The sequence below is a fragment of the Gymnoscopelus microlampas genome, assembly GCF_963454915.1.
Source record: "Gymnoscopelus microlampas genome assembly, chromosome: 14".
NCBI lineage: Eukaryota > Metazoa > Chordata > Actinopteri > Myctophiformes > Myctophidae > Gymnoscopelus > Gymnoscopelus microlampas.
In genome coordinates, this window is record NC_139951.1 from 30,564,005 (window position 1) to 30,579,348 (window position 15,344).

Consider the following 15,344-nt stretch of genomic DNA (forward strand, 5'->3'; position numbering starts at 1 on the left):
GGATATGAACCATCAACTGACGGTGAGAAAACGCTAATGTTACTTCCGACGAATTAGTTACATTTTCGCCAGAAACAGACTGTTTCAAATATGAGTGACTGACTATCATAAACGATACAGAGCCACCTCCCTGACAATATCGCAGAGACAGTTTGTTTATTTTTGGACCACAATTCTTATATGAGACGATTCTAAGATGACCCAATGTTATTCTCCATAGCGAAATTACTTTACGAACCAGGGGATGGACGAGTGGCGTCAGGACTTCTGTACTCTATACGGCTGCTAAACCAGTCCAACTCGTTGTAACACAACTTCTATGTATTTATTTATTATTTTTTGTCCAATTAAAATTCAACTCATAACCTTACTGGGTAACACTTTAGTTAAAGGTCGGTTTTATAATGCATTATAATCACATTTACAATGCATTATAATGCATCATAATGCACTTATAATGCTTCATAACACTCGTTATAAATATTTATAATTATGCATAACAACTTCCAACAAAGACACTTTATAACTGACTAAGTTAAGGTAGTTATAATGTGCTGTTCCACTGAGCGTATAATGCATTATTTCCAACACTACTTATAATATATCATAAACGTTGTATACATGATTATAAACATTTATAACGAGTGCATTATAATGCATGATAAATGTGATAATAATGCATTATAGACCCGACCTTTCAGTAAAGTGTTACCCATTAGGGTGCCAGTTTCCCTATTTTGGACATGTTATTATTGTCGAAAATGTTCAAAGATCTTCCAACATTAACAAATATTTATTTATAGCAGATCTACAAGCTCACAGCTTATCGAGCCAGGGGCTATGGCTGTTTGAGGGTCCCATGCTCTAGAACACTGTGCCACCCTCAGGAGTGGAAAGACAGATGGAAGATTGAGAGAGGTGGGAAGTTATCTGTCCATCTATGGCCCTGTCAGTCTGTAGAGCTAGCATTTAAAACAGCTGTGGACCTGGCCTTATTACTTGCTGGATGTGTGTGTGTGTGTGTGTGTGTGTGTGTGTGTGTGTGTGTGTGTGTGTGTGTGTGTGTGTGTGTGTGTGTGTGTGTGTGTGTGTGTGTGTGTGTGTGTGTGTGGACAAAAAGGGGAGGTGAGGTGAGACAGTGAAGGTCGGGTTTGGATGGTGGGACGCTTGCGACGACTTTGCGCATTCATTTTGTCTCGCACCGAAAATAGCCGATCTACAAGCTCCAAAAGCGAGACACCGGCGTGCACCTATGTATAAATCAGGCATCACTCTTCACCACCTAATGAGAGGCCAGGTTATCTTTGACCTATCCTCAGACCCCCTCTCCACACACACACACACACACACTTTACTATACGTGCCGTTATGTCTGTGTGCACGCACGTTTATATGCTTGCTTGCACACACACACAAACTTACACCTGTGCTTGCACATTAACGCGCACTAAGACACAAAAGCCAGAACTTTACCTCAAGTTATTATAACCACGTCTGGCTAAAGGGCAGATCTCTCCACTCCTGCAGAAATTAGCCTTCTCTGTTTGGATAGAGGCGATGCTTATCAGGGATACACAGGCGGAGTGGGAGAATATTGACCAGTGCTAGGAACAGGCTGTGAACAAACTCCTACTCGCTTTGACTTTTCATCTGATACGTTCATAATTGCCAAAGTTCAGCAAAGGCACAGGACTGTACCTACTACCTAATGTATCTGGAAAGAAAAAAACACTGTAAAACATATCGCTCGCTCACTCACTCAACTGTGTGCGGTGTGTATGGATTTTGCCTGTAATTTCTATGTAGTTGTGGTAGAATAGGAATCTTTCGTCTTTTTCTTGTTCCGTTTTGGTTTCATCTGGCTGTGATTTGGCTTCTCGAGCAGGCGGCAACACTAATCTCATTCAATTTTACGATGACAATAGTAGACGTTTTTTACAACAACATAAAAATGGCGCCTAAGTAGTGCTTTTTAATTTCACATATTCTCAGCGGTGGCGGTCGTATTGCTGTGGGGGACAAAATCATTGTTGAATGAAATGCGAGTGTGTGTGTGGTCAGCAGTGGAGATACCCGCACACCAGTGTTCCTAGAAACCCTCAAAAAACTGTCCACACACTGAGATCAATGCAAAAAAGTTGCAAAAAAGTTGTCTTTAATTTAAGACATCTGTTTCCAACAGTGCTTAAGTGCAAAAAAAAGTTTATAAAGCAGCAAACGTTTCAGTCCTCGACTATCATCAGTGCTGCTAGTGTGTGTGTGTGTGTGTGTGTGTGTGTGTGTGTGTGTGTGTGTGTGTGTGTGTGTGTGTGTGTGTGTGTGTGTGTGTGTGTGTGTGTGTGTGTGTGTGTGTGTGTGTGTGTGCGCTTCTGTGTGACAGGTCTCACCCTCTTCTGCTCATCCTCTGCATCTGCAAACAGTTTTCTGATGTTGGCCTCGGACTCTCCCACGTATTTGTTGAGGATCTCAGGCCCGTTGACGATCTTTGGCTCGCGGGCGTTGAGCATCTTGCCTATCTGGCGTGCCATCAGAGTCTTACCACAGCCTGGGGGTCCATACAACAGAATCCCCTTCACGTGCTTACAGCCTGGAGATGACATACACAGCCAGGGCTATAAAACTGAACAGGAACCTCTCTTTCTTAAGACTTTTCCACATGGAAGTCGACAAGAACCCTTGTGTATGTAAAACGCCAAACTAGAACATTATTTAATTAAAATATAACATACGGTAATATGTTTAGGATCAAATATTCTCCTCAGGGCCAACTGTGTTGTGCAACACTGTGTGGTATATTAATGTCTCTTGGTGTGCTTTGGAACTGAACAAGCCCATATCACCACACAGACGGAAGACGGGATCACCAGACACCATCTGAACCATTAGCTTCATTCCTCGTAAACATGACAAACTCTCCAAACGGGGAGTAAACTGGTTCCAACAGCTCTCATTATAGCGAGCCATCACTTCCCCAACATATTTCTGCTCCATAAAGACCACGTCTGGAGAATGACAGAGTGGTCACAGTGCTTCAGTCCACCAGGTCTGGACAGCATGGCTCCTTTAATGGCTTATTGCACCTGTTTAATGACATTTAGCCTAGACTAATTGCGAGAGGCCTCAGATAACCATCTGAGCTGCCATTTGGGGCCGCAGAAGGGAAGGCAGCCAGGATGACAGGTGGGGGAGTGAGAGAGACAGCGAGGTAGTAGTGGTGGGGGGGGTCTACCCAGGTAGAGTGGTGGGTGGGGGTGGGTTAGAGGATAGAAGGTTTGGCCTTGTGCTTGCTCCACCTTTATAGGAGCAAAGGGCAGACAAGGTGAAAGTGCAAAGCACCCATCACTCCCTCTCACATACACACACACAGTCTACCTTGGTCTCTCACTCTCTCCCAACCATACACACAAAAGCTCACTCAAATAACAATAAACCTTTATTATTTACTAAAGACCTGAAAAAGACAATCAGTTTCAGACCCACTCTCTTGTAGGCTAGCCTCCGGCAGAACCATCCATAGAAAAACATTACAGGAAGCGGTTAAAAGCATAAATATAGATAAATGAGAATATTAAAGACAAGACAAGAGGGATAAATGTGAAAATATAATACAAATTATAAAAAGTTACGAACAGTAACTACAATTTTAAATCAGGTTGTTGAAATGCATTTTTGTACACACCAATTACTCAAATCACAACTCCCAACTCTTGCACACACACACACACACCTCTGTCCTATGTGAGATTTTGTCTGTCAACACTGCGCTCTCTCGTCTCGTCACTGGCCAGTTACAACCTTTACCTTTAGCTGGCTCCTCTATCAGGAATCACCATCTCATTACAGAGTAGCCAGCTGGACATAGCCAGGGGCCAGCTCACACACTGCACAGCTACTCTCTCTCTCTCACACACACAAGCTAAAGGCCAGCTCACACATACCGCACAGCCACACACATACACCTGCTAAAGGCCACTTCACACTGCTGGATACCACAGGCTGCAAGGTGTGTGAATGGAGATAGAGTGTGTATATCAGGTTTCGCTGATGCATAAATGACTTTGGGATTGTTCACACACACACACACACACACACACACACACACACACACACACACACACACACACACACACACACACACACACACACACACACACACACACACACACACACACACACACACACACACACACACACACACACACACACTTCATTGATGCATACTGGTGCCATGACCGGAAATTAAACAACTGAGGACAATTTCTAATCAGTCCTCCCATTAGAAACCCATTATCTTTAGGGATTTGAGGTCAGTGTGGTGTTTATTCAATTAGAGACATGGGTGCAGTAGGATATGTGACAGGGTGTCATGGGCCGTCAGGGCTGTGTCATATCCTAGGCGGGGGGTTCATATAAGCTGCTGTCCTTTAGCAAAGTGAGTCAGAATGGTAATCTAGGAGCTGTCAAAGAGCTATTTATGAGTGGGTGTAGGGATCGTTCAGCCCATAGACGAAGAGGGCGGAGGAGGGGGGCAGTGGGGAGGGGGATGACCGTGTCATAAGTCATCTGCTGACAGCTGACGAACTGGAGAAGAATCTCAAGGAGGACACTGTATCTGTTCACAGTCAGTAGTTTACCCTTGGGTTCCGCTGATTCAAACAATGACGGCTTTCTCAAACGGTATAATTCAAAGTCGTGCGTGTCGTAATATTGATTTAGGGATTCGGGCACTAGATGAGCACTCCATCGACTCCTGTTTATTTCATCTGGTTCCAGAAGATCTGATTGACTGATTGGTTTTGGCAGCTCATACTAATCCCCTCCAACGCTCACTTGTCAACCCGGTCCTGTCCAAACCTAAATTGCGTGCTGAAACACAAGCTTCCAGGAATAGGTGGCAGCATGCTTCAGTTGTGGGTATTTTGTTGTGGGTGACTTGTGTCTGCAAACCTGCCAGTTAGAATAACAACAACAACCGTCAAAATGCCCAAGAGCAAGGCACTTGACATCCCATCAACTCCAATGGCCGGCAGTTGAAGCCTGCACTAACCAGCTTCCAGGCGTGTGTTACTGTACTGGTTTGAAGCAGGGCATTGCTGCATTCAAGCTCTGTCAACTTTTCCTGTATAAATAAAATAACTGTGTTTGAATCCGGCTCAGGTCCTATTTCATAGTGTCACCTCGACACCTCCTCTCTCTAGTGCTGTATCTCTCCACTGTACTCTCTGTATAAAGCATGAAATGTCCTTAAAACAGACAGAATCTAGCTCACCCATCTGTTCCACAATATCTGTAGGGAACACTCTGGAGGCAAAGGCTCGGCGGAAGATATCAGAGAATTCCTTGTCGAGGCCTCCGATTCCCATCCGCTCAAAGTTCCAGTCTGGGTTGATGATGGACTGACGAGATTCCCTGGTCTTAGCCTTCCCTGAGGGGGAACACGAAAACAATAACATTAAAAAAAGAGTCAGATGTCAATGTCAGGTCAATGTCAAACAGAACAATGAAACATGAATACATGCATTTATTTTCAGTTTTTCTTTTCTGCATTGTACGCCTTCTGTTTTTCTCTTTTATGAGAAGAAACATTGTGCAATTACATATCAAACGGTTTCACGTTTAAACAAAACATGTTACAAAACATGTATGTCAAGAGGACATTATATATTTATGTACTGTATACTGCTATACTGTGACATGAAGAGAAGTGGAGGATTAGCTAAATGTAGTTGCATGCTGCCCCCTTGTGGTTTTATTATGAAAAAACCCAGTCAGCAGAAGGAACTGTCAAAGCTGATATCAGCAGGGCTATGTTGTATAGCCTTGCACTGTAGAAACACTTTCCTTGCTTCGTTAAGCAGGTGCCAGGCCTAATGGGTTTACAACTGCTCTCTATCCCACGTTATTATCATTCCATGGAGGCGGCTCATCCTGTCATATCTAATGGGATCAGCTTTACACATACACTAACGGAGGAAAGTTAGTTAGATTAGCCTGCCAATGTGGGTTCAAGTATTACAGACCACTTGGAAATGTGCTCAATTTAAATTGATTCATATTTTTGCACATGAATAACTCTCTAACCCAAGTAATTTCATTTCTTGATGTGTGAACATCCAATCGTGACGTGCTGTGTTCGCCTGGACACTCACCAACCAGGTTTAGCGACGAGCTCTCAGCCTTCTCGAAAACCACCTGGCTGTTGCCCAGCAACAAACCAATTGCAATCTGAAACAGACAAAATCCAAACATGGATTAGAACAGGAAATTATAGTTTTTTATTAAAGCTGCACTATGTACATTTCCTCTTCTACCCCGGATTTGAACCCGGTTTCCTGTGCAAGTGCTGATTTTTTTTTTTTACCATTCAGCTAATAGAGCCTGCCTGCATGCTCAGAGGATTTTCTGTGTGCTTGTATGATTGTATTAAAGCAGTGCATCTGAAATGATATAGTGAAATTAATTAGCAAGGTAAGTATTTTGAGACCATTTCCTTGAGGACTGCTAATTACTTCCGTACTATAAATAGGCCTGACAATGTGAGTGTGTGTGTACATCATGGGAGGAGACTGGTCTCCTGGTACCTTATATGTACAAGGTATGTGTGTATCATGGGAGGAGGAGAGTAGTCTCCTGGCACCTTGTGGTCACAAGGTGTATATGTACGTCATGGGAGGAGAGGAGTAGTCTCCTGGTACCTTGTTTTTCTTGCTGGAGGCATTCACTTCCTTGAGGATGCTGGGGTCAAGTGCCTCGATGTCCTTTATCACCAAGCCAAACAGCTTATCACAGAAACTAAACACGAACTACAATCAAACAGAACAAGTATAAACAACAAAATCATTAGGAGATAAAGAATAGCAAGGATTACATTAATCCATTTAAGAGCTACACAATGCACACAATCTGTAAATCTAGGATCATCCAAATTGAAGCATTTTAACACAGTATAACAAACAGCTTGATCTTGAAAAGAGGCTTTTGCAAGCCATTGAGATGTTTTAGTGGTAGACTTCCCCAGTAGTACCCAGTACCTGCTGGCCAGTGCTGAAGGCCTGGTTATTGAAGTGCTGTATGAATTCAGCGGCCATCATGTCGGAGTCATAGGGGTTGCTGTCTATGCTCTTCTTCTGCAGGAAGTCAACCTCCACCATCATGGTGCCCACACAATGTCTGGACTTGTCAAACTTGTAGTTTGTCACTGCAAAGTGGAAGAGGCAATGAATAGAGAACTTGTTCTAGTTAGGCAACAGCAATCCTTCTCTACTTGGATCATTTCTGGACCTAAACTGGTGCTAAGCCACCAGAAAAACAGCAACAACAAAACAAAGTATACTGAACTTGTTATCCATAGAAACTATTTTCCAGTGCCAGTTTCTCAGTTTACCATGATTCAGGAACTTCTGAGAAAGCTTAAGTCACTTTTACAGTGGTGCACATTACTAACATGAGGATAAACATGGTCAAAACCTGGCAGATTGAGTTCATCCTTTATGAATTTACACCCATTTTCTACACCACAGTGCTGCCAAGCATCTGCTCGCCTGGTTCAACAGTGTATATACAATTTCAACAAAAGGTTTGTGTGCACGTCGCTGCAATACAATCTCAGTCTATAAAATGGCTTGCAAATCTCCTCATAATCTATAAAATCTCTGCTGTTTTTACAGTATGTTTTAATAGAATCCTATCGCACAGCTTGTACTAATCTCATTAGTACATTTGGCATGGCTTTCCAAAGAACTGATTGTCTCGTTAGCCTGTTGGTATAATTACTGTTCACTTCCACGATGTGACTCCAGGTGTTGAAATGATTTCAAACAACACTGATAACTAAAATGAGTCTCTAATTGGGATATGTATAAACAAGTGGAGCTGTTGGTGGGGCTTTTCATGCCAGAGACAGAAGTGTACTAAGTAGCGGGCTGCAGAGTTTGATTAGAAGAACTCTGGTAAACGTTGCTCCTCTAAAAGCCTGTCTGTCTTCATACACTGTGCTCCGCGTTCAGACAGCCAATGATACAGACTCAACGTCTATTATGGAAATGAGCCATTAGTGTCTCATGGCAGTCTGGGGTTGTTTTATGTTCTGACACTCATATGAAATGCTTAGAACAGCACAAATGATAACTGAAACACCGATCTGTTAATCGGCATACATACGCGTTTAGCTGGATATTCAAATAAGAGGCATATTTCAGTCTTCATCAATGATGATTTAAGCTACCATGAAGACATTCTGGATTGCATGTACATTTATCCCTTTGTCTTGACATTATATAATGGGGTGGTGGTGTGTGTGTGGGGGGGTGTGCTAAGTGTTATATGAAAGAAAAGGCTTTCTCTTCCCCTGGCCAATCTTTAAGAAAGATGTGCAGTGTCACCAGGCAGTGGCATAATTATACCATTCGTCCCACTGCTGGATCAATCGTGTCCACCCCCCCCCCCCCCCCCGCAACATTTAAGTAATGGCTAACACCCCCACATGAGTGTGTCATTAATAACCTGCAGGATAGCCAAACCTGTAGTCAACACAACAGAGAGAGAGAGAGAGATCACATCTAGCAACAGATATGCACAAGCCATCTGGATAACCAGTCGGTGGGGTACGGCTAATTCACCACTAATGTTCATTCCGTAAGTGAGATAAACCCTGTGGCTTTTGAAGTAGCATGCAGTTTGCCTGCATGACTTCTTCTACAAGTGATGAAGTCTGAGCTGTGTTATGTTTGCAGGCTAATGCTGGCTTGTACATGGCACAATTCTAGCCTGGAAACCAGACAAATTAGCTAGAGCAACAAAAGAAGACCTCTAAATGACACCTGTGAAGATGGGAGCAACAGAGAATAGAGGTGTCATTCTTCATTGAACACACAATTCAATTTAATTCTACAATGCATCACGATGCATCTACATTATCAAATACTCCACAAGGCTTTTTTTCCCCAACAGTTATCCACTTAAACCCTCTATTCTAGTATTCTTACTGTGCGTCTAATCACACTCTTTCAAACATAAATGTCATAACATTAAATAAATTGTAATCCAAAATAAACTAGAAAAATGTGCACCTCTGAGCTCAGGGAGGCCAGTTGCTTATTGTGGGGCAACAAAATAAGAAAACCACAACATGGTGGAAAACTTGTCAGGTGGATATGGACCTTTGTCCCCCTCTAGTGACCATGCATATAAATAGAATGAGCGGACCCCCAAGAAATACACATCCAAAATATCTAAATGTCCGATATCCAGGTATTCAAATATCCATGCTATGAACACAAACTTGCTCCAGCGCTCACAGCTGTGATTAATTCCATCAGATTACTGAGCGGGAGGGAGGGGAATCACCTCAGTTTGGTTGGCAGTAAAATGTATATGAAAGTCAATAAGGACCTTTTGGTGGATAAGTGATAAGGAAAAAGGTTCTGACTTCAGATGGATTCATTTGGGGCATGTAGGCAGCTTTACATCACCCTGCCTTCCACTGAAAACAGTAGCTTGAGGGACAACAGATTCACAGTTCCACAGATGATTATCTCTTACCTTCAACCTCCTGACCAATGGAGAGGCCTGCCCATTTTCTCTGGAATACAAAACAACAAGCAATTGATTGAACCACACAGGCTCTTTCTCTTTGTATTGAGTTCTAGCTATGAATAGACATGAGCAAAAGGGATGCTAATGCTATTTATTGCCATCTGGTTACCCAGCAACAAGGTACTGGCAGGAACACAGCTAACGTATTTTATAAATGACATCAACCAATAGAGTTTTTCCACAAACACAGCAGTGTAACGTTCCTCTGTAGCATGGTCTTATTTCACAACATATCTGATATGGCATGTTGAACACTTTACGGTTGGGCTATATTAATATAATAAAATATGGTGATATGTCTGACTAAATACTTAAATATCGATAATGTGATTTTTCTGAGAAATTATCATGTTATGTATGACAGCCAAACAAGTTGTCAAATACATAAGTCATTTCTTGATAATTTCACACTAAGCTAGAACAATCTACAGTATTAGGTAAAAGAAAAAGAAGAATTATCACTGTACTGTAATGCATCCTTTAAAAAGCAGTAGTTCACCCCAAAAATGACTTGTTTTCTATCCAAGCCAATAATTTGATAACTGGCGGAAAGATACTAATGTATCCGGTAGGAGACTCAAATGAGACTCTTTCAGTCTCCTACCGGAGAGGCCGCCGGTCATCAAATTATGGAATTACTTAATAATGCGACAAAAACAAAATAATCTCCATCAATTCAATGCTTCATGGGGTCTGTAATTGATTGAAAATAAGTAATTTTTTGGGTGAACTGCCCCTTTAAGGTCAGGAAAAAACATTTAAGCTATATCATGATATTTCGATGAACAAAATCCCATCTTGTCTCATATCACAATATCAATATTATATCAACATATCGCCACGCTCAACATTTTTTAAAGTACTTATAAATGGGGCACCACTTGTGCCTGGTAATTCAAATAATCAACTATTATTAACTGATTAATGTTACCGTGTACAAGCTGTTGTAGAATAAGACCTTTGTGAGGAGGTTACTATAGTACCTGTGTGGCGCTGAGGCTGTCAAGTTTTATAGACGGAGGAGCAACGGGCAGAGAGGAAAAAGGCCAAGAGGAAAAAGCAGTGACAGACAGATTGAGACAAACAGTGAGAGAAACGTGCACGCAGACGGGCTCTCACAGAAAACACAACCCAGGCAGTACAGAAAGTGTCAGTTCAAATATCCTTATCAAGGTTATAAACAGATACCATACTGTATATGCTAAAACAGATGGGCTGTATACACAATAACATAGTTGTTGTGTATAAAAGTTAAAAACGAGGAACAGATATCACGTGTTATATAAGAATACTTTGACAAATCTATTGAGTTTGTTAGGGACCAGGAACAAACTCACAAAAAAAGAACACAAATAACATACTGTAACAAATCCTGAACGTCAATTCAACTCAAGAGTGTAAGAAATTGACCCTTACAGGTCCTAGTTAAATTAAAACTAGGACCACAGTATTAGTACTCCTCTATTGCCAATTCTAACACCTGAATATTGTCAAACATGTGTGTAATAGGACATAAACCGGTTTGCCAGCATGTTTGCCAGTGCAAACAGATGCTATGATATTTTTGGTTATTGGAGAGTGTATGACATGGTACCTGGGGCAGGCTGAAGGCGATGGTTCCTGGGACGACACTGGCGTGCGTCTTCACAGTGAACACATACTTGTGGGTCACGTTGCGCACCGTCACATGTCTGCATTGATGGGGTTTCGAGAAAACGAGAGGAGTTGGACGTTTTTCGATTGAAAAACACAAACATGGCGTACACAAAGTCACAAACCCACGCTGAGCTGCACCTTTGAGCATGTGTAAAAACTACTGAAGTGGTCAATTATGAAACCAATACATCTGACAACACAGAACACACACACTTCTTTTAAATGGCACTCACTGTTCAAACTGTGGATCCTTCTCACTCACAACGGCACAGTTGGTTAGTGACAGCTCGTCTGTTGGGCATCGCGCCGCTTGCATAGTCTGGAAAGAAATGGCAGCGAGAGAACAGTTAACCTTGACCTTGATTTCCACTAGGGGCCGACTGGGGCACGTATGTGGTTTGCATGTTATCCCCATGTGCATATGGGGTTCCTCCCTCATCAAAACAACATGTGTGTTAGGAACATACTGCACTACTCCTGCCAGGGTCCTTGACCAAGACACTGGCATTAGAGCTGGAGTTGGTCCTAAGGCTGACCCAGCCAATCCTTAAACACAAATTTGTTGGGTGAATAAGAAATTATCCAGTGGGAGGGACCTTGAAAACCTAATTTTAAGCCACTTTGACCAATTTGCTGATTTAATCAGATTATTTGTTTTTGTTCCTAAATGCTTAATTAAGTATTGATGCACTGCAAAGATGATTAGTTGTCTTTTAGTATGCACAGCCAGTACTTTCTGAGTTCTGCTGATTAGTATACTTTTTGGTGGAACGCACATTAGGTGATCACAACAGTACTAATAATAATAATACAGGTCAAGCATTTTTCAATGGGCAACATACTTGGTTAACCAAGCCAATTCTCACTGCAAGAGCCAATGTTTCTTTCACATCCAACTTTAAGTACCCTTTCCAGAGTGTACAAGCCAAACAGATCAACTGCAAAGCCTTTGATTTCGTGACTGAAGCTTAGTATGTTTGGAAATAAAATAATTTCCTGCTGCAATAACTTTTGCCTAATATTGGTGTCACTGGTGGGGAATTGGGAGGTACTAGGAAAAAGGGGTAGAGGTCAGACGGAAAGCAAAAGAAGGGAGGCAGTTAGAGAGACGGCATGAAAGAGGAGAAAGGCATCAAGAATCAATGTTCACCCAAATCCACACTGCACATTTCCAATGCTCTGAAGGATTAGATACATTGATTAACCATTGCTGGGAGTTTGAGACAAATTGAACAAAGTTGTGAAGGGGCACAAATAACTACTAAATAATACTCAACTTCTTTGCCAGCTGCAATTCTGTCAAAAGGTTACTAAAAATGTGTTGCACTAGACCAGTGCCTGTGTACTCGGAATGATTCAAGTCAGAAACGATTCAAGTTGGGAATGCATAGTGCATACCCCACCCAATTATGCAATGGCAATACCCATTGTACTTGTTGTCAGAGTAGTACCCGTTGAACCCATTCTCAGAGAACCCAGTGAGGTACCCACTACCAAATTGACATCAGTATCACCTGACTAATGGCTACTATTTCCTGTAAATTGTGACAGATTTACAGTACTTGCCTACAGAGCTGAAAGAGAGAGGTAAAGTGAGAGGTAACTGTGGTGATTCAGTAAGCAGCTCTGCGCTGCAGTCTGCAGGAACACCATTAGCCTCCTCTGTGGGCAGGCACTGGGAATTATTGAATTTCTCAAGGTCGCAAGCCTCTCTTACTGCTTAGCTTTACTGAAAATTATTCTTTTGTGTTTTTGCATTTTGAGATCTTATAACCTCATTCATTCATGTGGTGGAGTTCCCTTTGCATCCTCACTCTCCACTTACCATTGGCCCTGTGAGGTTTGAGCCTGCTGTAAAATCACTAAGCGAAAGTTCACGTCACTGAATGAAAATCTTCACTGGGCTGAACTATTGATTTTTGCCAAATTGCCAAAGGCGCTATTAGCTAATTGCTAAGAATAAGTACAAAACCCCTACAGCTGCTGTTTTGAGGTGAGAGGCATCATTATAATGTGAGCTAAATAAATGTCTGTCCAAAGCTATTCTTCAACCCATCTAGCACACTACCACCAATGTTATTGAGTGTGTGCGTGTGTGTTCACTGTCAACTTGCTCTCTTTAATACTAAATGTCAGCTGAGAGCTTAATTGTGGGATGAGGTAGTTTCCAGAGAGTTCTTGATCTTAAATATCAAAAAAGCAAGAATTGTTATCATGCTTGTGCTAGGACAGCATCTTTTCAAACATGAAATGTTCTACTACAAGCACTAGTTTCACCACCAAACCAAAAAGAGGTCTGTCTCATTATTATGGGAAAACCCCAGGTAAATTAATTATTTCTTAAAGGAAAAAAGTCTAATAATTCTAATAAAGCAAACCCAAAACACTTTTTAGGAAATACAGGACAAATATCAAAGCTATACCACCTAATGGTTTAAATATTGACAGTATCCAGGGCAAGACTGGGCATCCCAACTGATTTCTGCTGTTGCGTCTCACAGATACAACTTGGAATGACAATGTCAGAGCCTGAGAGGCAGTTTTTATAGTAAATGGAAATGAGAAATATGGCCGGTAGCAATATGGAGAAAATAAACAAAATGTTTGGCAAAAACATAAAGCCATCAGGAGTTACACACACACACACACACACACACACACACACACACACACACACACACACACACACACACACACACACACACACACACACACACACACACACACTCAATCTCTATTCTCAGTTTAAAGTATAATAAAACAAGCCTGCTTTAGAATGCTGTTTCAAGTGGTAGTTATATAATGGACATTCCTTGAATTCTCCCCAACATAATCAGCTCAAATGGTCTAAACGTACAGTATAGTCCACACAAACACTCCTCATAGTACTCATGATGGCATATTACACTATGATGACAATATTGCCTGATGAGTCTGGTTTGGTCAAGCATAATTTAATGAATCTTTGTTTTATTAACGCTCACACATGCTTTGTTTACATTGTGATGATGGTCAACTGACTGTTGTTCTGATCTATTCCTTGCTTGTCAAAACACCGGGTTTTATTTGGGACTACAATTTCATTTCATTTATCAGAGTCGGTGTGATAGATTTTGACAGAAATGTGTTTGCGTTTCCAGAACTTCCTTGCATTTGGCATAGAAGGAAACCAACAACTAGACAACATTATTATGGTCATAACATTTCAGTCATAAGACAGACAGACAGCCCATCCGTCTTCCGGGCTTTATATGACGTATGACTTCTGACTGCCACACAGGCTGTGTGCTGCTATCTGTGAAATAGACTGTGGGGAAAAAAATACCAGTTCCTTCAAACGTTACGTTGTGTATCCACCAGAGTGGGTGTGTGCAGTTAAAAGTACTCTTCGGAAAACGTATTTTGGTTGAAATAAACTCACCCGGCCGGCCATCTTGGTATGTTGTTCAACCCACTGGATATATTCAAGAACAATTCGGCATAAACGTTGCGCTACAGGCTACATTCACCACCACAGTACTGCTGAGTGCTCAACTCCGATGGTACGGTGTGTACACGGGGAGGGGCGGGATCGACGTACATGACGTAATCACGCACGCACTGCGTGGAAAAAGAGACTCTCCCAAAGCGATGTGGGCACTTTTTGCGTAGAAGAGTGAGAGTGGCAGGATATCCTAGTAGGAGGGTCCTCCTGACGAGCTGCTAGAACAGCATTTCTAGCGGTAGTTGATGTCAAATATTATTCAACTACAAGTGAAAGTTGTTTCAATAATAATTAGTGTGGTTGCCCAACAGGGCAACCAGACTATAGTACTCTATACACTTTATTTCTTTATAGATTAACTTTATTTCGAACCGCATCTCCTCCCACAGTTTTTATACCCTAATGTTGTGCCATATATCGAAATGACCGTCTTGAACGGGAATCGTGCGCTTGTATTTTGCTAAGAGATTGGTTGAATAGTTTAATTGATATTAATTTATTAGTGCCATTAAATGTCCCCATCCACTTTAATGGAAAAGTGAAAAAACTCAAATTCAAGTATTTTTTTCTCAGAAACCTTAACAGCTACAGTTATCAGATTTGGAGGGAT

At 41.7% G+C, this 15,344-nt stretch overlaps 1 protein-coding gene across 1 annotated transcript in view; it reads right to left on the bottom strand.

Moving 5' to 3' along the window:
* The window catches only part of LOC311059913 (vesicle-fusing ATPase-like), a 30,172-nt gene extending 15,350 nt beyond the window's left edge, over nucleotides 1-14,822 (bottom strand). Inside the window, exons 1-9 of the mRNA XM_084078030.1 lie at nucleotides 14,672-14,822; nucleotides 11,484-11,569; nucleotides 11,189-11,285; nucleotides 9,541-9,580; nucleotides 7,032-7,198; nucleotides 6,696-6,803; nucleotides 6,150-6,225; nucleotides 5,270-5,425; nucleotides 2,388-2,587 (exon numbers count right to left, since the gene is read on the bottom strand). Coding sequence (XP_083934156.1) covers nucleotides 2,388-2,587; nucleotides 5,270-5,425; nucleotides 6,150-6,225; nucleotides 6,696-6,803; nucleotides 7,032-7,198; nucleotides 9,541-9,580; nucleotides 11,189-11,285; nucleotides 11,484-11,569; nucleotides 14,672-14,683 — 942 coding nt within the window. The 5' untranslated portion in view covers nucleotides 14,684-14,822. The remainder of the gene's footprint in view (nucleotides 1-2,387; nucleotides 2,588-5,269; nucleotides 5,426-6,149; nucleotides 6,226-6,695; nucleotides 6,804-7,031; nucleotides 7,199-9,540; nucleotides 9,581-11,188; nucleotides 11,286-11,483; nucleotides 11,570-14,671) is intronic.
* Nucleotides 14,823-15,344: the final 522 nt, after the last annotated feature.